This window comes from Tursiops truncatus, chromosome 6, assembly GCF_011762595.2.
Source record: "Tursiops truncatus isolate mTurTru1 chromosome 6, mTurTru1.mat.Y, whole genome shotgun sequence".
Classification (NCBI taxonomy): Eukaryota; Metazoa; Chordata; class Mammalia; order Artiodactyla; family Delphinidae; genus Tursiops; species Tursiops truncatus.
The window spans coordinates 107,229,279-107,254,766 of record NC_047039.1 but is presented as its reverse complement, the minus strand read 5'-3'; the positions used below and the strand labels follow the sequence as shown (position 1 = coordinate 107,254,766).

The following is a 25,488-nucleotide window of genomic DNA, read 5'->3' as shown; positions in this document are numbered from 1 at the left end:
TTTTTCCTTCTCCCGCAGTGCCCGGCACCGTGCCTGCCCCATGGCGGGAGACTTCAACACACAGCTGGGAAACTCTCCTGTGAGTCAGTAGAGATCTGAGCTCCACAGTCTCTCACCACATGTATACCCAGTTGAAACCTAGGAACCAAGCCCCTGCATCTGCCCTCACTGCTGATTTGAATGGCCGATATCCTTCTTCACAAGGACTTCTACCCAATTTCCTGAAGGTCAGAAGAAGTTCATGCTAAAATTTCAATTTTACAGAATCCTAAGGACCTCTTTACAAAGTCTGAGTTCCAGGACACCCAAGATCGATTGGGTTCCCAAAAATATTCATCAAACCAGGTGTAAGAAAAATTAAACTCGCCTTCTCATGAACTTAGGACGCATAAAATGTTTTGTTTTTTTTTTTTTGCGGTACGCGGGCCTCTCACCGCTGCAGCCTCTCCCGCTGCGGAGCACAGGCTCCGGACACGCAGGCTCAGCGGCCATGGCCCACGGGCCCAGCCGCTCCGCGGCATGCGGGATCCTCCCGGACCGGGGCACGAACCCACGTACCCCACAACGGCAGGCGGACCCTCCACCACTGCGCCACCAGGGAAGCCTCAATAAAATGGTTTTTAATTTAATAATACTCTGCCGTTCATAGGCGAGAGAAAATGTCTCCTCCCTAAAACACTGGAGTCAGAATTTCAAGAGATCCTCAGATGGCAAAACTGGAACTTGCTCATTGCATCTTTCCCAACCATTGCAGCCTCTAGCGCATGTCATTTCTAACGTGGGAAAACTAGAAACAACCTGATTCTACAAAAGGAAGGAAACTGTTCCACAGATAATTGTTTATCACCTTGTTGGGCTATCATGCACCGATTAAAATGGTAACTTCAAAGACTACATGACAAGAAGACAGTTACAAAATACAGTTAAATGAAAAAAGAGGAATGCGAAAGTAAATGTATAATTTGATTACAGCCATGTAGAAATGGCTTTGGAGCTATAAAAATTGGAAGGTACCAAAGGAGATGAAAATACTTGATTCAAGGTGGTGAAATTACACATGGAATTTTAAAATGTATTTAAAAGTTACTTTATAATATTTAAAAAGTTATAAACACATACACACACACACACACACACACACACACAAAATCGTGGCTCTAGAGTAAAAACCTGAACAGATGGATTGAAGAACTTTTGCTCAATGAGCTGCCTCATCAGGCTGGGGATAACTGATGCCTAGTCTAGGATTCAGTAAGGCAGGGTTTCTTCAAGGGTGGTCCTGCCACCAGCGGCATCAACATCATCTGGGAGCTTGTTAGAAGTGCAAAATCTAGGTTAACCCCAACCTACTGAACTTGAAACTCTGGGGGTGGGATCCAGCAATTTGTTTTAATAAACTCTCCAGGTGATTCTGATGCCTGTTCAAGCTTGACACTGCTGCTCTGAAGTACGTTCCCAGTCTGATATTCTGTGATTTCCACAAGTCTATAAAGGGTCCATTCTACACACCTACGTTGTCTCCCCCAGACACCACTCTCATTGTTTACAGAGCTCCATACTCATTAGATCACGTTCAAGTCTTTACCTAAGAGTCAAGGTCCTACTTTTGCTACCAAATTTCATCTTTGTTGCTATAGCTAGTTAACAGGGACTGTGCTTACGTGCATCATCTCATTTAATCCTCCTGACAACCCTATAAGGTAGATAATATTAATAAACCCCATTTCATAGATGAGAAAACTGAGGCTCAAAGAAGTTCCAGATCATACAACTAGTAAATGATGAAACAAGAATGAATTCAGAGCACAAGCTCTTAGGCACCCCTGGGGTTCAGAGATGTTTACAAAGATAATAAGTGATGGAACTGGTATGTGAATGCAGGCCTGTTTGAGTCCAAAGCCTAGCTGTTGTGTAACCACTATGCTCTGCTGCCCTACACTCTCTGCTTGGGCAGGACCATTTGCTTGCTGCCCTTCGAATCATCACTGCCAAGAATCTTGCAGTGTGCAAATATCTACTGTCTGTCTTCCTTGCCACCAACCCACATCCCACAGCCCCCATAAGGCCTTCCAGGCTGCTTCCCCGAGATGCCTGGCTAGAATGGGTTGCTCCCTCCTTTTCCCAACCCCCACCAGGCCCTATCTGTGTGCTTCTCACAATATTTACCAATTCCCACTCTGAATTATAATTACGCACATGCTCTTTCAGGAGAGGTGGTGGTCTGAGTTGGCATGGTGTCACCAGTGACTCACACAGAACAGGCATTGATTGAATCAACCAGTGCATCTTTCACGTGACTAAATTCATTCTTTAGATATATTATGTATATCTTATCTGCCCAGCTGGAGGACAGTAAGCACCCTAAGAACAAGGACCAAATCTTTTACTTAACGCATATTTTCAGGAATATACCTGGGGCAGGTACACAGTCAAACCTGTAATGTATGCTTGAATTCAAGTAGAATGCTACTGGTACATGATTCTGGCATAATTTTTTTTTACTTTTTAAACCCTGCAAGAATGCAGCTTATATTAATCGGGGATAACTGGGTACTATACAAATGGATCCCATCAACTCAGTTTTTGTAAATAGACAGAAATAATAAATTTAATGTTTTAATAACCAAGAGAATCTTATGAGCACATTTTCCTGAAAATTTGTTCAAATTTCCATGCAATTTGTTCTTTTCTTGTGGGAAAAGAACTCACAATTCTGTCTTTTAAAAAACTGAGGCTATGATATGCCTTCATTATGCCTCTTTTAAAATGAAAGCATACAATTAAAAAAAATCATAACACAATCCCCAATCTCTCTCATTAAAGAAAATATGGATATTTTCATTCCAGATATCTATTACCTATCACAGTCATTTATCTAGCCCAACACATATACTTTTAACAGGAAAAAAAAGAGCTCATAAATATTCTAACTCCTATCACATACCCAGAGAGCAAAGGTACAGAAAAATCAGAATATGTATTACAATAATATTTAAACCTCAAAAACTAGATTTAGAAACTTTTAGGAACAAGATAACATAAAAACAAATGCTACCTTTCTTAATTCATAAATGATTTTATTTAATTATATAACACCATTAACAGAGAAAAATACCAAGCCACATGTTTTAACACACTGAAAGACACAGATTAAAAGTACGTAACAGTAAAAACACACAGATAAAGATGATCAAATTATTATAGCCCTTCAATAGTCATTCATTCCCATCCAGTCCTTATACTGTACTCACATGGTCTAACAGTAAATATACAACAAAAGATCTGAAGAGCTTGGCGATCCTCTCTAAATCAAAATCAATGTTCTACCACTGAACAGACAGTGTAAACTTACCAGCTCCACAGATCCATAATGTTTCCTACTGAAATCCCCACGTCTACAGCCTAGGTCTTCCGAGACAGAGCTGGAACAAAAATGCTTCATCAGTATTATACATAGCGATCTGGCCACAAACCTTCTGCAAAAATCCACTACCATTTGCAAAAAGGGCTGCTATGGAACAGGCTTGCCCAGCTCCTCACTGCAGGGGAGCCTCCTTGCAACAGACACAGTCCTCAGCAGCCATTGCAGAGCCGGGCGTGCATGGAGCCCTCAGTAAGAAGAAAAACACCCGAGTCATCCCTGGAAGTATAGGCAATGATTGAATTAAATATTTAGTCATTTGGAATCGATTGACATCTCCCAGGCTACTGGTGGTTTATAATTTCATTTTGTATAACCAACGAGGAGAGAAAACCTGCAGTAAACTTGAGGCAAGGGACAAAGCTTGCAATTATCTTTCATTTAAGAGAGGCTCTTTGTCCCAAATACTCAGCATAAAAATAACCAGCATTATGGGATGCTATACAGGAGACATAAACTTTAAATAGGAGGAAAAAAAAAACTTCAAAATCCTGGTAGGCCCCACGCCCTCCCCTTTAATTTATGACAACATGACAATATGGAAACAGACTAGGACTAACAGAAAAATGTAAAATTCCAACTTCCGAGTATATTTAGTTTTTTTTACATGGCAGTAGCTAATACTTTCCTACCCCCTCCCCTCAAAAAAGGCTTAAATCAGATAAGAAAAATCACATGCATTGTTGAGGAAGAGTAATTAAAACAAGGGCAAAACTGTTACTGCATTTGCATCTTGAATGCATAGTTACACACTCAAAAGACACATCTTATTGAATAGTTGGCATATATAGGACCTCAAGCAGTACTCATGAAACCACCGGAGATCCACAAATACAAACAGTTTTAATAAGTTGGTTCTAATATGTCATGCAAATACTCTAATAAAACAGAAAATAAAATTCCCCAGGAATTACGTGTTTAATATATCCCAAATATTTGGGATCTAACATGCAAAGAAAGGTGCATTTAGTACCTTTTCATCCTTCCTTAAAAGGTAGGCTACATTTTCTAAATTACAGCCCTGTTGGCACGTTCAGAAAGAGACTGACTCTGATGTTTCACGTCCACAGAACTGACTCTCTGCCAGGTCACTATTTGATAGGCTCCAAGAAGGACAGCAAGAGAGAAATGAGATTAGAGAGTCTAATGGTATTCCGCTTCCTCCATTTCACAGGGATGGCTGAGTTCATCGTATTGGAGAGATTTAACCTTTTGTAGTCCTCACTGCCTTAGCTGAAACCATGTGACAAATTAATGAATGCAGCTTGGAAGGGTGTCCTAGATATTTACCCAGGCTACCTTCCTGCTTCTAGTGACATGATCTTCTACCGAAAAATCTCTGAAAGAGATGTAAAAACTTCCCTCCGTGGCCTGCTCCAGTGTTAGCCATGTCCTCTATGCCCATTTTCTTAGCCCTTTTTGAAAACGCTCCTGGAGGATACTTCCATTGCCTTACATAACAGTTTCAAGATCCTTCCCCAGCGCCCCGAGTTACCGAGAGGGAGTGGGCTCCGGGGAGGGAAGTGTCCACGGGCTTGGACAGAGGTCGGGCACAGAGCCGATGCTCAATGGCTGTTGACTGAGCGCTGTCTGCCCAGACCTCAGCCCACCTCATCAGTTACGCCAGGCCCATGACGCAGTCACCAACCGCAGCAACAGTGGCTTCTAACCCAAATGGCCAACAACATGAAAAAAGCAAGGATGCCGGGCTCTGGGTCCCTCCCTGTGCCGTCCTCAGCACCACAGAGGGGGGTCCAAGACACAGTGCCAACTCCCTAACTTTGCCAACAGCCAGAAACAAACACAAAAAAAGGTGACGACCCTACATCCTGGAGCAGCCACCTCCTTAGAAGCCTCATAGAGGGAAAACAATGTCCTAGGAAAACAACCAAGAGAGAGATAAACAGATCAGCCATCGGCTGCCCTTTTCCCCTCTAATCACATTTCATCCAATACACTGCAGAGACAGCGCTTGCTAATGGTGGCTGGCAGGCTGAACTATACAGGATGCATTTCTAGGGCGGCAGGAGGCACTCAAACCAGCCATGTTAAAAAACCCGCCCCACTCCCCTCCTCTGTCCCCAGGCTCTCTGGCCCCTTGGCACCCAGCAGCACAAGGGTCGTGTTTAGGGGGATCACCCCGAGCTCCAAGGGGAGTTTTGTTCTCCTCCAGGTCCCCAGAGTCTGGCCCACTGCTGGGCACAGGGTGGACATGCAGTAAAAGTTTGTTGCGTCTGTGAAGATATTTGCACATCTTTCAGATCTCACTAGCTGCTGCCTGATAACGTCCCTCGTGAGCACCTAGGCAGGCCACCTGTTGACCTTCTTCCTGATAAGCCCCCGGACGGTACTCCATCAGTCCAGACAGTCCTGGCCCAAGAGGCAGATATGCCTACGTGCACACCAAAACCTACTTCCTGTTCCTCTGGGGCTTGTCACTAGACTACATTTCCTAGCCCTTCTTGCAGTGACTGTGACCATATGACTGATTTCTGGCCAAGAAAATACAGACCAAAGTGATGTGCCTGTGGGATGCCGTGGGAAGTGCCTGCCCTCTTTCCCTGCGGCCAGCAGGGTGGAGAGGACCATGAGGACCCAGAGGAAGGCAGAGCTCCAAGAAGGAAAAACCCAAGTGGAAGGTCATACCTTTAAGAACATCTGTATTAGAATATGCTGTGAGCAAGAAATACACATTTAGTTGTGTTAATCACGTAGAGTTTGGGTCTACCTGTGAAAGCCGCTGTGCTACCTGAACTAGCACAGAAGTCGGTATCTTGCAGTGGGGTGCTACTACCATGGCAACACCTAAAACACGTGGCACAGGCTTCACAGGCAGGCAGCAGCCAGGGAGGAAATGCATCTCAGAGGCTGGAGAGACAGAGATCTAGGTTGTAGAGTAGCAACTGGTGATGAAACTTGCACCTACAGTAACTGAGGAGGTGGACCTGTGCCTTCCGAGCCTGCAGCTCCAAGGAACGTGGCTGGACAGGTCAGAGTGAACCCGTGGGCTGGCTCCTACTGGCTGACCTTAGCAAGGTTTTTTCAAGGAAGAGATGAGCCCGGGCTAGAACTGGATGGATTTCAAGCAAAGACAGAAGGGACTAGAGAGAGTCTCGAGACCAAGGGCCTCACAGGCTTGAGAAATCACTGTTTCTGGACCCCAAACAATAAGAATTCTGGCCAGTGAAATGTGGGTAGAAATGATGGGTACCTCTTCCAGACGACGCCCATACAAATTTCCCATGAATAATCCTTGCTTTCTTTCCTCATCCGCTGGCTGTGAGGACCAAGAGGGGTGAAGCCGCACCACGAAGGAGTCCTGGTCCCTAAATGACCACACAGAATATCCTAAGTAGGCACACCCTCACTGGACTGTGAGGTGAGAGAGAAAGAACTTTGATTGCTTGAAGCCACTAAGATTCAAGGTTTATCTGTTACAACAGGTGATTTTAATTTCATGGGTACAGCTCTCTGTAGGTAACAGAAAGTAGTGTAAGAATAAGCCCCACACAAAAGGGGCTGTCAGAGGGCTGGTGGGCCAGGATGCCTATGGGGGTCAGCAAGCTCTGGCCTCTCACTGCCTGTTTTTGAATACTAAGTTTTATTGGGATACAGCCACGCGCTTTGGTGATAGGCTGTCTGTGGCTGCTTTTGGGTTTCAATGGCAGAGTCGAGGAGTTGCAACAGAGACCTGTAGGGCCTGCAAAGCCCAAACTATTTACTCTCTGGCCCTTTATAGAAAGACTGCCCAACCCCTGCCCTAGAGCCTCACCAATCCCTTTTGCTGGTTTCAGGCCTACCCATAAGCTGTGATTAGTATGCCAATGAAAATAGCAGTGTTTATTAGAGTCCATCAGAATCCCCGGGGGTGGGGGGGGGAGCTTTCTAAAAATGCAGATTCCCTGGCCCTATTCCCAGAGGTTGTGATTCAGCCTGACTGCGATTTTTTTTTTTTTTACTCTAATGAGAAGTCAATTTTATTTTATTTTTTATTTTTTTTTAACATCTTTATTGGGGTACAATTGCTTTACAATGGTGTGTTAGTTTCTGCTTTATAACAAAGTGAATCAGTTATACATATACATATGTTCCCATATCTCTTCCCTCTTGCGTCTCCCTCCCTCCCACCCTCCCTATCCCACCCCTCCAGGCTGTCACAAAGCACCGAGCCAATATCCCTGTGCCATGCGGCTGCTTCCCACTAGCTATCTACCTTACTACGTTTGTTAGTGTGTATATATGTCCATGACTCTCTCTCGCCCTGTCACAGCTCACCCTTCCCCCTCCCCATAACCTCAAGTCCGTTCTCTAGGAGGTCTGCGTCTTTATTCCTGCCTTACCCCTAGGTTCTTCATGACATTTTTTTTTCCTTAAATTCCATATATATGTGTTAGCATACGGTATTTGTCTTTTTCTTTCTGACTTACTTCACCCTGTATGACAGACTCTAGGTCTATCCACCTCATTACAAATAGCTCAATTTCGTTTCTTTTTATGGCTGAGTAATATTCCATTGTATATATGTGCCACATTTTCTTTTTTTTTTTTTTCCTGACTGCGATTTTAATAAGCAGTGGTGGGAATTCTGATGCACGGGGTTCACAGACAATGTTTTGAAAAATACTGCTCTTCCAGATGACTCTGGAATCCCTGGGAAACCTGTTAGCCATTCTGCGGCACTTTTATAAGGAAGGACAAGGCCTTGATCAAGTTTTCCATGAATGGGAGGAGGTGTCATATAGTCCCTAAGGGCAAGTGCTTCAGTCACAGATGTGGGTTCTTAATCTCCCTGGGCATTAGTTCCCACATGTATAAAATGTGGTTGATAGTATCACCTACTTAATAGGGTTATAAAGAATAAACTAAAAAGAGCAGATAAAAATTTATTCTAAGCATAACGTCTATTACATGAAAACTACTCAATAAATGTTAGCTATTATTATCGCTCTTTTTATTAGTATGAATTCTTCTCTGGTTGTTAGAGAGAGCCCTGGGAAGGGGCGTGCAGCATACATGATTACCAACTTTTTAAAGAATTTTAAATAAGATGACTTTTTTTTAAAAAACATCTTTATTGGAGTATAATTGCTTTACAACGCAGACGTAGAGAATGGACTTGAGGACATGGGGAGGGGGAAGGGTAAGCTGGGACAAAGTGAGAGAGTGGCATGGACTCATATATACTACCAAATGTAAGATGCCTTTTTTCCCCCTGTGGTGGAAAGGGAGACCTGGAGCCAAGCAGCCTCCTAGGGTGGGGCTAAGGGCAGCATCACAGCTCAGCACGACATCCCCTCCCTAAAAGTGTTGGCAGTGTGACCTCACCTAGAAAATACTTGGGACCCAAAAGCATGTCACCAGAACAAGGCAGGTGCAAAAAAGAATCAGAGGGTTCAAGTTCCTCACAGGGACTGTGGTCTAGGCTCTAAATAGAAACTCTTTCTGTTTTAGTAAATTAACGTGAGAGGATGCTGGATCACGAGCATGAACAGAGCTGAGGACCATCATGTTAAATCTCTAAAGAAGGCCCGGATGAGAGCAAAGATTTCCAGCTCCACACAGAGGCTAGAAAAATTACCATTATGTAAGTCAGGGACCTGGAAAGCAGGACAACCCCCTCCAAAGAGGCGAAGTTATGGAAACTGAAAAAGGGGAAAAAAAGGAAGCTGAAATTCAGCGATACACGTCCTTACTCAAGTGGCCCAGAGATTAGTGACTGACCCTAACAACTGGCCAGACCCCCCTATTCCAGGCCTCAGTCAACTCCAGCCCTGCTGGAAGAGTTAAAGCCAATGGAAGAACGGGACTCCTCCTGGATCAGCAGAGAGAATTTGTGAAAAGCAACAGGCTTACCGACAGCAGAGCTCAATGTCAGGAGCGCCGGGACAACACCTCCGCCCCCTGGATAAGCAGTTTGTAATAGACAGATGGATGGGATCTCCCTATTTGAGGGACAGAGAAGCTGAAAAACGTGCCAGACTACAGATTTAGGCTTGGAAGTAGCCCCGGGCCTCCTAACAGCAGGTACGAGAATAGCTTATTGCACATAAGGGAGCAGTTGTCTCTCCTTCCGAAGATAAGTGACACAAAAAAGCAGAGCTGCAATTATACATTAACTTCTAATGACGAAATGGAAGAATCCTGTCCTCTTTTGAAGAGATTTCAGACACTAGGAAGTAGGAAGTAAGCAAGAGGATTTCTAGAGTGTAAGGGTCCCAGGAAATCCGAGCCCCTGGAGTCTGGCTCCAGACGGCATCTTGTTCCCCAACTGTGCTTATGGGGTCACAGTACCAGGTGCTCCTGTACCAGGATCTTAAGTTTACCATCCCTTAGCAAGTTCCACCAACCATAAGGTGGTCAGACATGCCTGGCTTTGAATGTCAGCTCCATGGCACTCTAGCTCTGTGGCCCCAGGCAAGTTACTTATCCTCTCTGAGCTTGTTTCCTCATCTGTAACATGGGCTTAAAATAACATCTGTCTCTGTGGGAGGATTAAAAGATATCATAGGTGCTTAGCACAACACCTGACACATAAATAAATGCTGGTTATTCTAACTGTCAGGGACCTTACCAACCTCGGTCATGACCATGTCCCACGTGTCTCAGAATGCCTGGCTCATAGCAGGCTGCTCCATGAATATTTGTTGAATTAACGAGTCATGAATTAATGATAACCTCTGCTGGCCTTTGCTCTACTTGAACGCAGGTGGGTTCCTGCCCCCTTTTCTCCTTTCCCTCCTCCACCCCCTATCTGCCGTTAGATATTCTGACATACCTTTGGGTATATTTGATGTTACCTCCCACCATTAGTCAGTCATCTTTCTCATTCTAATCCTCACTTCTCTAACATTCTAGAATGCATTCCTCCTACAGTATTTATGTATCTACTAAGTTTCTGGACAAAGACAGAACTTACCAGGTTCTCTGCTATTACTAAAGTCTTGTGGTAATTCACTGCAAGCCTCCTTTCAATAATGATCTGTACCAGTGCCCTTGGAATTCTATCTCTAAATAAAAAACAGCAACCATACCAAACTTTGGCGAAGACATGGAGCAACTGGACCACTTATAGACTGTAGGTGGGGGCTTCCCCGGTGGTGCAGTGGTTAAGAATCCGCCTGCCAATGCAGGGGACACAGGTTCGAGCCCTGGTCCGGGAAGATCCCACATGCCGCAGAGCAACTAAGCCCATGCGCCACAACTACTGAGCCTGTGCTCTAGAGTCCGCGAGCCACAACTACTGAGCCCACGCGCCACAACTACTGAAGCCCGCGTGCCCAGAGCCCGTGCTCTGCAACAAGAGACGCCACTGCAATGAGAAGCCTGTGCACCACAACGAAGAGTAGCCCCCGCTCGCCACAACTAGAGAAAGCCTGCGCACAGCAACGAAGACCCAATACAGCCAAAAATAAAAATAAATAAAATAAATAAATTTATTTTAAATATATATATATATATATATATATATATATATATATATATATATATATATATATATATATATATAGACTGTGGGTGGGAATGTGCAAGGTAAGCCAAGCCTCTTTGGAAACCAGTTGGCAGTTTCTTATAAAATTAAATATGCAGTTACCATATGACCCAGCACTTGCACTCTTGGGCGTTTATCCCAGAAAAATGAAAAAATATATTCACAAGTACCTATACACAAATGTTGGTATCAGCTTTATTCATAATAGCCCCAAGCTAGAAAAAGCCTAGAAATCTTTGGAAGGGTGAATGGATAAACGAACTGTGGTGCATGCCCACCACGGAATATCCCTCAGCCAGGAAAAGGAACACACTACTGACAGATACAACAACTTGGATGAATGTCCAGGGAATTGTGTGGAGTGGAAAAGGCCAACCATAAAAGCTTACTTACTGTGTGATTCTATTATGCAACATTCTTGAAATGACAAAATTATAGAGCGAGGTAGGTGTGGTCATAAAAGGGCAGCATAAGGGACTCTGTGGTGATGGAGCCATGTCTGTGTCTTATCTGTGGTGGTGGAGAAATGAACCTACACATATGATAAGACTGCATGTGACACTGGGGAAATCTAAGGCCAATGGATTGTATCACTGACCATTTCCTGGCTGTGACTGATACTTTACTATAGTTATGCCAGATGTTACCATTGGGGGAAACTGGGTAAAGGGTACCTGGGATCTCTCTGTGTTACTTCTTCTAACTGCATATGAATCTATTATGCTCTCAAAATAAAAAGGTTAATTTAAAAAAGACCTGTATCTGAGTTGAAATTCATTCACTCATTCCATAAACAGTTCCTGAGCACCTGTGAGGTCCCAGGTGCTGGGCCAGGTGCTAAACCTGAGACGTGTGCTCTCTGCTGTCATAGCACTTATGGCGCAGTGGGAAAATATACAGGACATCGGACTTCACAGGAACAAAAACTTTGTGCAAGCACGTCACACCTGTGTATAGCAAATCTGGTAAACTGTACAACAGCCTCTTTTGTCTCCTTCTTGAGTAGCTGATGCCATCTTGGGATATGAGAGGCCTGTCACTCTGCTCAGTTCAAGACCCACCATCCAGAAACCTGGGAGCTGCTACCTAGAAAATGATTCCTACAAAGTGTAATGTCCGCACATCTGCTCCCTCCCACCCTAATCTTTAGCGACCTTGGCTTCTCCTTTCCTATAATGTCAAGACTGAAGGGATTTCTAGCTCAGAGTACATTTGGTTTGGGAAACACTGCTCCACAGGATACCTGCACATGCATGACCACGAAGTGTTAAACAGAAACGTATTTAAGGAAAAAGAATCAGCAGACAACATATGTTGCTGCGTACCTCCCTGGATCGCCTGTCGATTTAACTTCTTTGGAGAAATCTCTCCAAAGTGTGCCTTCCCAAGTTCTCAAAGCTTCTCTCCCGAGATTCCCAGACTGCCCCCAACTGTACCCAGACCCTGAAGGGAGGCATGCTGTCCAGAGTGGGCACTTCCGAACAGTCCTGTCGGCAGGGAGAATCCTAGGGAACACCAAGGTCATTCCGACCCTCGCTACTCAGAGTGGTCCTTTTCCCTCAGCTGATTAGAAATGCAGACCCTCAGGCCCCACCCCAGACCTAATGAGACAGAATCAGCATTTTAACAAGATCCCCTGAGGATTCAAATGCACACTGAACTTTGAGAAGCACTGACTCTGGTTCTCAAAACCTACCTATATGTAAGAATCACCTGGATTTCTTCTCTAATTTGTCTTATTTCTTCAAGATGCAGAAAAATAAAGAATAATATAATGAACATTATAGATACAGTTGAAACCCCTGTGTACCTCTCCTTGATCTCATTTTCATCTCTCTCTCCCTTGAAACAATCACTAAATAATTTGGTTCACACTCCCTGCTTATTTTTTATATTTGTACTACATAGTCATAAACCATATGCAGTACTGTTTAGCATGATCTTAAATTTTACACAAATGTATACCATACCGTGACTATCTCCCTGCAACTAGCTTCTCTGAACAATTGGCGTTTGAGATTTGTACACATTGATACCTGTATCACTGACAGTGCTGTGTAGTCCCCTGCTATATCACTATCCCACTGCTTCTCCATTCCCCCATGGTTGGACATTTCCTCAGTGATCATCTCCCATATTTAGCCAGCTTAGTCCTTCATCTCACGGGTCCTCACTATTTGATACCCAGATCCCTACAATAGCCTGGTCAGTCTTCCTGCCACCTCAGCATAGGATCTTAGGGTAGAAGAGACTTCCAGAGATGTCCAGAGACTTCCAGGTCCAGAGACTTAAGGGTCATTTGGTGTCCAATCTGGTATCTGTGATAGTGTATTCTTTACCAGATACTTGAAATATAGCCAGCAAGTCTCTACTTACAAACTATTAGTGATAAAGAAACAGTATGCCGCAGAGCACTCCATTCTTCCTGTCAAACAGTTTTTTTCTACATTGAACTGAAATCCATCACACTTTAATTTCCACCAGCTGGTCCTACATCTTCACCCTTTCACTTCTTCTGAATTTCCTTACCATCACTTCCACACCCCCAGCCAGCTGTCCTGTCTGGCCCGCTCGCCCTGTCTCAGCACTCCAGCCACAGTGCCCTTCTTCATTTCCTTCAACTTGCTGAGCATCTTCTCGTCTTAGGACCTGGAATGAGCTCTCCAAACTCCTTCTTCTTCCTGACCCCACCTCCACCCCCAGATTAGAAATTACAAAGAGGGTATTGGATTAACATCTGCCTCCCCTACTAAAATATAAGCTTCACAGTGGCAGGTTCTCTGTTGGTTTTGTTCAATGCAAAATCCTTAGCTTGTAACATAATACCTGGTACAGAGTTAGCTATTAGTGGAGTTTTATTTAATAATGAGTGAATGAATGAATGAAAGCAAGCCAGCCAGCCAACTCTTTGGGGCCATATAAAACAAGATCACCTCTATAGGAAAGCCCTTCAAATGTCTGAGGAGAGCCACCATGTCCCCCAGGGTTTTTCTTCTTTACCAGGGGCCAGGAGTGACATAGGAGGGTGAGGCCAGCCATACTAGATAGGTACCTAGAGAAGGGGCAGGGCAAACACAGGGACCACTTCATAACTTTCTCTAGGATCAGGCCTGGAGAGACACCCCCAGGTACTCACAAGTCCACTGTCAGCTGCTGCTGGAAGTGAACTGCATTACACAGCATATTCATGAAATTTGTTTTTGAGTCAGACATGAAAATACTATAAATGTTGCATCAGGTTAATCTCAAAAAATTCACTTCAGAGGTTAATACAATGCCAGTAATATGAGCAAACAAAGAAAATGCCGTGGGGGCCATCACAATGAAACACATTGTGACATCATTCACCAGCCATTAGCTCATGATGAGGCTGGCATTCCCTATGTCTAGAGATTGGCACCTTTCAATAAATAGGCAATACAATTAAGTGCAATGGATCAACACTGTAACATTAAAAAGTGAAACATCTGCAAGTGTCAAACTCATCCAACTGTGAACTTAAGATTCTTGCATTTTATTGCCTGTAAATTATAGTACAATAAAAATTTACTTTAGAATGTCATACAGAAAAAAAAAAAACTCTGATCCTAAACTTAAATAAACTAACATCTATATGCATAGAGAAATTACATGTACATAAGTGTTGCCTGATATTTACTCAACTCTGTCTAACCCACCACTAATTCACGGCCTGATTTTAGGCAAGAAACAGCCTTTCGTGGGCTCTCAGTTCTACAACTGTAAAATGGGGCTTGATTAATGAATTAATTCAACAAATACTGATAACCATGGGACAATCCTCATAGGGCTGTTGCATTTACTGAGAAAATACATATGAAGCACTTAGCAGGTGAATAGTCTGAGCACAGTTACTATTTGAAGAAACAGAGGTTATGCATCATTAGGAAGGTGTGTGCACGTGAAGAACAACACAAAGAAGAAAAAGTCTCTTTGTGGAAATCTAGAGATAAGCTAGATTCTCCTGTAATCTAAAATGCTCTCACTTTAGGAAGTAGCTGTTAGGGAGGAAAAACTTTCCCTTTACCCTCTTATGTTCTGTAACTGGTACCTGTGAATTAAGCTGACAAAAGACAGATTAACAGGAGAAAAGGCATACAAATTTTATTTCTAACTTTACATGCACAAGACCTGCACAGAAAAGAAAACCCAAAGTAGCAGTTAGACTCAGAGGTTTATATACTATTTTAACAAAGGGCAATAAATTGTGGAGAGGTCACAAGACAAAAGAAAAGGGATTTGGGGCTTCTAGGAGTGGTAAATCACGGGAAGACAGATATATGGGGGAAAGCAATGGTAGATAGGGTTATTTAGTAAGGTTTGTTTATGTAGACTCATCTTGGTGTCTTCTCTGTCTCTGGTGATAAGGACTGTTCTCCTTCTCTTGGTAGAGAGGAGAGGGGGCACTTTTACAAAGAGAAATTTATGCCCTGCTTTTAGGCAGATCGGGGGAGGGCAGAGAGTTCTTCCTGTGTCTGCTTTTCCTCAATTGCCTTCAGCTCAAAATAATCCTTATGCCAAAGTGGCATATTTTGGGGTGGTATATTTTGATCCCCTTTATAGCCAATACCAGTATGTGAAAAATTCTTAGTCTTAAGCATAAAAGTATATAAATGCTGTGGAACTGACTGAATTTTGTCTTGAGGTAACCTAGGAGAGGGGGGAAGGCCCTGGCTGCTTTTTAAATGGCCTCTGTATTGTATTCTAATTTTCTGGACCAATTTATATCCACTTCATCCTTCTCTGTGTTGTTTTTTTCTCCAGGTACATTCAGACCACGTAGTGGAAGAAAAGCAGCTTACTCTGTGCTTTTAAGGTCAAACTATATTTGTGAAAGATTTTCTAAAATGTTTATTTCACCAAGGTAGTCTGATCCTGAGACAGTCTATAAAAATGAGGCTTTGAGACCAAGGATGAGGGAGAGTGTTGACGGACGTGGAGAACATTCTTCAAAGAAAGCAAAAGACTAGATCAGCCAAACTCACAGAAGTATAGGAGGCAAAAGCATTTTAACTAAGAACACTTCTTACTATAGAAGATGACAGGAAAGCAACCAGCCTGCATTCAAAGCCAAATGCGATTTACAAAAATGAGTGTTGGCTTAGGTGAATTTAGGGCAGGGCAGCCTAAACTATTTCTTTTTGCCTCCTAAAAGCAATGATTAAAAAGAGTCATACTCTTGGGGCTTCCCTGGTGGCCCAGTGGTTGAGAGTCCGCTTGCCGATGCAGGGGACGCGGGTTTGTACCCCGCTCCGGGAAGATCCCACATGCCACGGAGCGGCTAGGCCCGTGAGCAATGGCCGCTGAGCCTGCGCGTCCGGAGCCTGTGCTCCGCAACGGGAGAGACCACAGCAGTGAGCGGTCCGCTTACCGCAAAAAAAAAAAAAAAAAAAAAAGAGTCATACTCTCTAGTCACTATTTATAGTGTGTCCTTATGGTGTTCTGCACTGTACTTTGAGATGAGGTGAGCACCAAAAATGGGTTACTGGCCCTTGAGGACTATAAAATTTGTAACAATAGACAACGCGAATAGTCAAAGGAATAGAGTTCTTAGTAATGGCATAACCTCCTTGAGGAAGAATGATTGCTGTTAGTGATTATTCCTCCAGGGGATGTGGAGCTCAATGGTGCAGCTTCTGTTCCCAGAAAAAGACCAGGATGTCCTGGCAGAGTGATGCCATACCCCTCCCTGACTTAGACCACACAGAGCAGCAACTCAGTGTTGAACCCTACGCCACCCTTGAGCAGTGAAGATCCACATTCCTCTCCCTTCCATTCAGGCCACTCACCTCCCTGGGGACCTCACTGCTCCGGCACCTTCAAATACTACCTCTATGCTAACAACTCCCCAGACCAAATCTCCAACTCAATCTTTCTCTCCAACTGCAAGTTCAGACTTACAGCTGTCGGACATGGTTCTGCGGACACCCCCGGGGGCCTCTTAAACATAACATGCCCTGAGTCACCCTCACTCCCACTCCTCACTCACATCTCAGTCAGCAGAGCTGCCATCTTCTTCCCAGTCACTTGAGGTGCAAGTTCAGAGTCATCGCCCAGGTATTCTCTCACATCCAACATCTTAATCAGTCTCCAGGCCCCCGGTAGAGGCCCCACACAGTGTTGATTTTGATTGTTGTATGTTTGTATCTGTATTTCACTCTTTGAAGAGGTAAAACTCACTTGCTTCAAAACTCACAAGAGTCCAAAAGGCCATACAGGGGTAAGTCTGTGCTCTCCTCCCTCCTCGGCCCCTCATTTCCTCTCCTTACCAGCAACCTCTATTGTTTACTGTGTGTCTGCCAGAGATGCTATATGCATTTACAAAGAAAGAGAAATACATATTCCCTTTTGCCTTTGGTAAATGGTAGCATACTATACACAACTCCACTCCTTGTTTTTGTTGTTTTTCTATTTAATGTATCTTGGAGATCTTTCCAAATCAGTACCAAAAGATCCTCCATATTCTTTCTTATGGCTACCTACTATTCCACTGAGTAGATGTACTGTATTTTATTTAGCCAGTTTCAACCTTTCGCTACTACTAATAAACTGCAGTGCATAACCTTGTACACGCCATTGTGCACGTGAGGATATTTCGAGAATTCCACCATGTCTTTTAGTTCCTCGCCACTTCTCCCCTTTCCATTTTCACGTTCTCTGCTTTAGCTCAGACCTGCATCGTTGCAGGAGCCTCCCTAACAGGCATCTCTGCTCTATTATCTTTAACTTACCCAACAAGTATTTAGTGAGCACTTTCTATGTGCCACATACTCTGCTATGACACGGAAGAACAAGAGAATAAAAACAAACAGAACAAAACAAACCCCCTCCTAACCAGACCCACACAGATCCTAGCCTGTCTCACAATTATCTGAGCTTTTTAATAAATCAAGCTGCTCTCTTCTCTGTGTTCGGAATCGGTTGAGAATTAGAGACAGGAGTCAGGCAAATGGAAATCAAGACATCAGTTTCCTCACTGTCAGAGTTTCATTGGCAAATGTGGCTGAGCCCGACAGCCACATAGACTTCCTACTACTTCCCCCAAGTTTAGACCTGGAGCAGCCCACTTGCGGGAGAGCCTGGTCTGCAGAGAGGCAGCTACTCACCTGAATGGTTGCCGAGGAATCACTGTCTCATGACTGTCGAGCTCCAACAGGGGATATCGAGGCAGGTGGGCCTCCACACCTGTCTCTAGAAGACGCAGGTGTGTTTTTCCATGTGGAAACAAGAGAGGAGCTAACGCACAAGCTCGGTGGGCAACCAGATCGCAAAGGTAAGAGAGGAAAAGAGGAAGGGGCAAGTCAGCTGTCCAGCCTCTTTCCTCCATGGAACTGGAGGAGAAGTTTCTTCCTGGAAACAATAGAATTTCCCCAACAGTAAACCCAAAGGCTTTCTCTCCAGCTTTGTGTTTTAAAATCAAGTAGTCCTTTACTCAGGAGCAAACTAGGTCTTTTGAGGCTTTTAGAAACAATTTTAAAATGTCTAAATACGAAATTGCCTGATATTTGTATCACGCCTTGATGATAAACTCTTTCAAATACGTGGCAACTTTCTCCAAAAGATCAAAAAGCAAACCACTGCTAATTCAGCCGAGTGAGGGAAATTAAGTCTGAATTATACTTTTTAAGAAATCCAACTTATTGGTAGTATATTGTAATTAATCACAGGAAGGACTGATGGGAAAAAAGAATGGGCAGGTAATTCAGATGGAATTAAAAACTTTTCAAACTTTCTTCCTTCTGCTCCTGGCTGACATCCGTTTAAGGCAGAACACCCCTCAAATAACCATCTTTCCAATAGCTTTCCTTTGTCTTTTCCTAATGTACTGAACTAATGAGGAAACTTTGCCTCTTGTAGGGTCGGACATGGCCCTGAAAGGAGGTTATGAATGAGGAGATGTGAGGATGCAGAGAGACTCGCCATCTGCCTTCTGCCCTCCCTTCCCAAGTGAAACGGCGTTTTCAGAGGAGCCCCGTGGCTTCCGAATCATCAAATTCAATGGAAGATTTTAGTTTCGATCTTCAAACTTTCTGTTATATTTGACACCTTCAGCCAGATCCCTGGGTCCCACCACTAAGGGTTCTAATTAAATAGGTTCCATGATCTATATTTTTGAACAAACTTCCTAAGTTATTTTTGTGACCGGTCAGAGAGCACTGCCCTTCTTGAAACTCCTCCACTGGCTTCTCTGACCCCTTTGAATTCTGTTCTCCTACCTCCTGACCACCCCTGCTCTGTTTGCCAGGGCAAGCAGAATTACCCCCTCTGCCCCTGGTAACAGACACTCCCCCACAGAACCAGGAATGGACATGTGACCCAGGCTGGGCAACTATAGTCCTTCCCCAGGGTTCTTCTAACTGATGGGGAAGATTTTTCCTCTCAACTTGCAAGTCTGTGAGAACATACCCCATGCTGCCTGAGATCACACCCACAGCTGCATGGTGAAAACTCATGGATGGTAGGAGACAGTGAGGTCAACAGGCAGAGAGAAGCAGGGCTAAGGGGTGGAGGTCGAGGGCGTAAGAGAAGAATGGACTGACTGTTGGCAGTAGAGTCCCTGGATCCAGTCACTCCCTGAAGCGAGCGAGATGTGTCCCTTCCTGTAGTTTGGTTACATTAACCTATACATTCTCCTTTTTCGCCTAAACTATTTTGAGTGGGGTTGCTGTTACTTACAACTGAAGAGCCCTTCCCTAGTCCATCTCTTAATTGGCTTCCTGGCCTCCTCACTGTACATATCAGTGAAATTAACTCTTAAAGCTCAGAGCTCAAACCATCACTTGTCTGTCTCAAAAGCCACTCAGACTCCCAATGTCCTGGCATTAAGTACAACACCTTTCACGATATGTCCCCCAATTTGACCTTCCAAACTTCCTCCTACTTCACCATACAAGTGGCAAACCAGGATCCGGCCATCCAGAATACCGTCCTCCCCACCTCTGCCAATTAAAATCTACTCAAGAAAAAGAAAAGAAGGAAGGAACGTTCTTCCTCCTTTTTCAAGATCCACTTCACATTACTCTCTCTAAGAAGACTTTTCTAAGAACTTCCTTCCTCCAGAGATGTAACTGTACCCCTCTTCAGCCCCCACGGCAGTATCTAATGATCTCTGTCCTATTCCTCACCCCACCACCCATGCATTTACCAGGTCCACTCTAACCTTCCTTTTAAATATTTCTTAACTCAATCCCATTGCTCCTGCCACTCATCAGAACACTTACTATCTCCTATCTGGCCACTCTGATAGGTCTCCCTGCCACCAGCCTTATCCTCCTGCAATCTAGCTGCCCACTGACACCAGTTATCTTTCCAGTATGCAAATCTGATCATGCTGTGCTCTGGCTGAGAGAGTTAAGACCAAACTTCCTAGCAGGCAGGTTAAGCCCTCCCACTCCCCAGTGACTTGGCTTCTGTCTGCCATCCCAGGCTCACCACTCCGCAAGAAGCTCCAGCTGGACCTGACTGTTTGTGGTTCCCCTCAAATCCAGAATGCTTTAACGCTGCTGGCCTTTGCACAGACAGTCTCCTCTGTCTGGGGAGGCCTCCTTCACCTCTGCCTGGTAAAGTTCCCACACTTCAAGGAGTCTCTCCACTGAGAAATCTCCTTGGATTGCCCTAGGTAACAGCACTTCCATAGGCCTCGCTTAATCTGGAAGGAGATGCTTCGTTTGCATACCAGTGCTTAGCACAGGGCCCAGGACAGCACACAGGTGCTCAGCAGGTTCTTTCATAGATACCAAAAACCTTTTCTGGTGAGAATAGGCCTTGTATGACCAAGGGACCTCGCACAAGGTCCAACTTTGTGCTTGGTCAACTTTATTGGTGTCCAGTCCGGTCCTGCTATAATCTTCACCCGACAATACCAAGTCACCCTGTGGACACTGACATCCCATAAACACTTTGCTCCTGATGGCACCGCTGAGCACACTGAGATTAGGAGATGCGCACTGGCGCTAGACTGATGTAGGTTCAAATCCCTGCTCTGTCACTTACAAGCTGTGTGACCTGAACAAGTCTCTTAACTCTTCTGGACCTCAGCCTCGTCATCTGTAAGATGGAGCCTGCAGTAGTTATCTGTTTTTTTGTGAGGACTAAAAGAGAAAACGCATTTGGGATGTTTGCACAAGTGCCTGGTACACAGGTAATCAATTAAGTTTGCTGAATGAATGAGTTAATGAATGAGCAGCCCGCAGAATGGCAGCGGTTCTTAAAAGACGCATCTTTCTAGCCTGTTTTCCAGAAAACCCAACATCTGGTTCCCGGTGGAATCAGTTTCAAGTCCGGCCCCTGAGTCTGGGGTGAAGCCCTTGGCCGGACGCCGCCCGCCCTGTTTTCACGGCAGCTTCGCTAGCCCTGCGGCCGCCAATCACCAGGGCCTGGTCCCACTCCTAACCAGATTCACCAATAGGACCCGGAAGGCGCCACCTCGGGCTGCTTCCGCTACGTCTCATAGGCTTCCCGGCAGTCCTGCCCGCCCCTTTGGCTACGTCCTCCGCGCGGCGCACTGTGGGGTTTGTAGTTTAGAAAGAAGCAGCGCTGAGAGTCCCGCCTGGAGCTTCAGAGGAAGGAAGAGTGGCCCTTCCCCCCACCCGTCCACCTACCTCCACTCCCCACCCCCCCCACCCCACCCTCCACCCCCGCTCCACCTTTGGTAGATAAAGCGCAGGCTTCCCTGCCCTCCTTTCTAAAGAGCTGGAGTTGCCCACACGCGGGTTACCAGCGGCCCCCAAAAACAGGAGCATTTTGCCCAGATAATTCAGCATTCACTGAAATTTTAGATTTCAGTTTCAGATCAAGGAGACATTCAATTCCCATATTCTCATAAGTGGACCTACCGCGCCACGGTGGGGGGTATGGTGGCAGCTCTGAAAAGGCAGCGGTGACTCCAGACTTCTCTAGCTTCCCAGAAGAACCCACTGCAGAACCAGCAGTCGTGAATTTATCCAGACCCTGTGAACCTTGTCTATTTCAAATTGTATTATCGTTTAAAATCAGGCAAGCTATCAATGGCTCCTCATTGCTCGAGATATAAAAATTCATACCCCTTAGCTAGGCGTATAAGGGACTTCATAACTATTTTGTATTTATTTTTGTGTGGTTACATTTTTAAAAACAGCATTCCTCATTTGCTGCACAAGAGAATCCCCTGGGGAGCGTTATAAAATATTGGTATTTGTGTCCCACCCTAGACCTGGGACTCTTGGGCGGATGGTGCAGGCTTTCATATGTGTTAAAGTTCCCGGGATGATTCTCCTGTGCTGCCAGGGTTGAGAATCACTGCTTTAATGCCTGTCAACACTGCTGGGACCCACTTTCACGGATCCGAGCCTTTGCTCTACACTTTCCTCTGTTTAAAGTGGCTTTCTTCCCCTTTCCGGCCTGGCGCGATGGTCATCCTGCCTGGCTAAGAGCAACTGCTCCCCGATTTCCTCCCGGCCCTCCCGCAGATCCCCTCCTCCTATAGCACATTATACATGCTTCTTTTCTAACAGCGCTGGAGTTATTTGGTTACTTGTCTGCCTCCCTGGAAAGGCTGTCCCTGAAGAGTCCTCTTTCATCCACTCCAGAGCCACTGAATCAGAATCTCTGGGGTTGGCCTTAGGTACAGTAAGCATCAATAATATTTGTTGCCTTGAACTGATGAAGCATCTCATTTGCTTTTAAGGCAATTAGACCATTGCACCTAGTTGCCTTTGATTTCCCTGGAAAGCTAAGCACCACTGTGTTGTAGTATCTTCTTCATTCATTACTTATTCATTCATCCAACAAATATTGTACACTATAACAAAGCCCTGGGGATTCAGGAGTAAACAGGAAAACATAGTTACCACCCTATGGGACCTGGAATCTATTAATATATTAGTTATAGCATAGTTATTATCATTTCTTCTGAATAATAATTGGAATTTTTTCCCCTTCTAGATACTATTTGATATTCACGGGTGAGGAGATGTCATATTCTCTTATATCCCCAGTATGTTGCTGGCACATTGAGGGCATTCTGTAAATGTTTACTGAATCAAGGTACCACATTTCATAGCACTTGTCACAATTTATATTTATTTGTATGATTCGTATTTATTTGTATGATTTGTATGATTATTTCGTACTTGTCACAATTCGTATTTATTTGTATGATTATTTGATTAACGGCTATCTGTTCCATGAGCTGTAAATCCCCTGAGGGCAGGAACTGAATCCCTTTTGCCTGCCATGCCTGAGACAAGGCCTGGCCAGAGCAGGTGCTCAATGAACATTGCTAAGTAAATAAATAAATACACATCAGGCACCATTAAGAAAGAAATGAAATCTCCCAACCAAATATCCATTCCTCTCTCTCATTATTCTTCCCCCCAAAGATAATTTTCTTCCTGAGCATTAAGGGATTTCTAGTTAGAGTGAGCGTGAGCCCCAACTGAGATGATGCTTCTCTTACTTACTTACAGGTTGACCTGGGCCTCTACTTCAGGGTCTTTTGTTGGCCACGTCTGCAGGGGCTGGATGCCAAAGGAGAGAGACGACTTGGCTTTCCATAGAAGGGTCTGTGCCATCTGACTCCCACTGGACCCTTTCATCAGCGGATCCATCAGTGGGCCTGGAGGCTGCAGTGCTGTACTGAAACAGAAAGAGTTGGGAAAGGCACTTAGAACAGAGAAGAACAAGGGCCCATCGCTGGCCCATTCTGGCCACTCCTCCACAGGGGCCAGCCCATCAGTAATGAGGAGGGGTAAAGCCAAGGCCCTCCCAAGACCCAGGTGCCCCACTAAGACAGCACCACGCCCTTCCTGCACACTGTGGCCTCGTGGCCCTGGAACCGTCCAAATCCTATCACATCCCTCAGCAATGAGTGGAGTCCTCCACACTCTCAAGTCAGCAGGGTCGAAGGTAAAAGGAGAAAAGTGAGCATGTGAACCATCACAAACTTATTTAGAAAAAGGCAACATTCACTGAGGAAGGGAAAGCTCTGTCTGGAGTACCTTCAGAGGATGGACCTCATGGCCATTGGCGTTTGGTCCAGGAGTGCCTGGTTTATCTCCCAATTTCCATTTAAAATAGCCAAGAAAAGCCATAAAAAGAGCCTACACTGGCAACAACACTGTAGACAAAAGGACTAAACCCACATTCAAGAGTAATAGCATAGAGGAAGTAAGCAGTAAATGCTTGCTGAATTAACAAATGGGAATAAATTGGGAAATGCACTGCTGAAACACGTCTGCTTCTTTCTCTGATGACACAGCGAGGAAGGAGGTAAGGTGATTCTGGGATGAAGAAGGGTGGCTTTGTTAGGGAAATGTAGGCATCCCTGCTTTTTCTGATTGGAATTACTTTCTGAGCCAATCAGGAGCATTCTTCCCCCACCTCTACCTCAGGTGACACACAAATTAGCAAAGAAAATCCAAATACTTGGAAGTGGGAAAATAAAAATAAAAAGCAATCTTAGATAACACTTATGTCAAAAGGGACTCTTTATAGTGTCTTCTTAATAAAACGCTGTGACGAGGCAAAAGACAAAAGACCTCGTGGTCTTATTAGTGAGGAAGAGGCATCTGCACAGGGAGCCACCATCCTGCTGCAGGGTTTGGATGCCAAGAGAAGTGACTCCATACAGCCTGGGTATTTGGAGCCAGATGGGCACTGCCCACTCCCAAGCTGCTACACTAGTACCAATTATAGGCTGCAGGCATGCCGCAGAAGAAAAAAAGGCCACTCTTGCCAGGTCCCCCTGGTATTCCTCCTTTATAAGTGATGACCCATCCTCCCCCATCACCTTACCTGGGCCTGAGAAGCCACAGGCTGCATATCTGACCCAGACTGCTGGATAATCTTACTCTAAGCTGGCTTCAGGCCACTTATCTTGGCAGAAACTCTATAGACATGAAAGGCTCGAGCCTTCCACGTACGACAAATGGCAAGAAGGGAAGGTTCTGCTATGATGTCAGTTGTTCTTTACTCACTGGAACCTCAAGTCTTCTGCAACCCAGGGTCACTAGAGTTTATGGCTGCCTTAGCAATAAACAAACAAATAAATAACAAAGCAGGGCTTCTGGATGAGAGACATATTTTTTTCTTTGAACCCTCTAGATTTTTTTTAAATTACAAAAATAACACTTGTATGCAAAACATTTATTAAGAAAATGTTCCTTTCTTAATCATGCAAGTTAAAAAAAAAGAAAAGGAAAGAAACTGCTCCTAAAAGAAACCAATAAGCAGGACAGGGAGGTGAGGTTTCATTTTCAGGCAAAGTCCTGTGAAGGTTCAGCTTCAACTTGAGTGGAGCTGGGCTGTCCCACGCGGCAGCCATGCGCCACCTGTGACCACTGAGCAAGGAAATGGGTCAGGCAAAGCAAGACGTGCGTGTGTAAAACACACACCGGACTTGGAAGACTTAGTACAAATAACAAAGGATGCAGAACGTCTCAATAATTTTTATGTTGATTACATGTTGAAGATAAAGTGTATCAGAATTGATTTTAACGTGGCTACTAGAAAATGAAAATCACATACATAGCTTGCTTTACAATCTGCTCGGGGTTGATTACACCGCAGAGCTGTCCCACCT

At 44.6% G+C, this 25,488-nt stretch overlaps 1 protein-coding gene across 1 annotated transcript in view; it reads right to left on the bottom strand.

The window, feature by feature from the left end:
* GARNL3 (GTPase activating Rap/RanGAP domain like 3) overlaps positions 1–25,488 on the bottom strand; it is a 153,684-nt gene that overhangs the window by 105,658 nt on the left and 22,538 nt on the right. Inside the window, exons 2-3 of the mRNA XM_019949205.3 lie at positions 23,373–23,543; positions 3,353–3,422 (exon numbers count right to left, since the gene is read on the bottom strand). Of these exons, the coding sequence (XP_019804764.2) occupies positions 3,353–3,422; positions 23,373–23,543 (241 nt within the window). The remainder of the gene's footprint in view (positions 1–3,352; positions 3,423–23,372; positions 23,544–25,488) is intronic.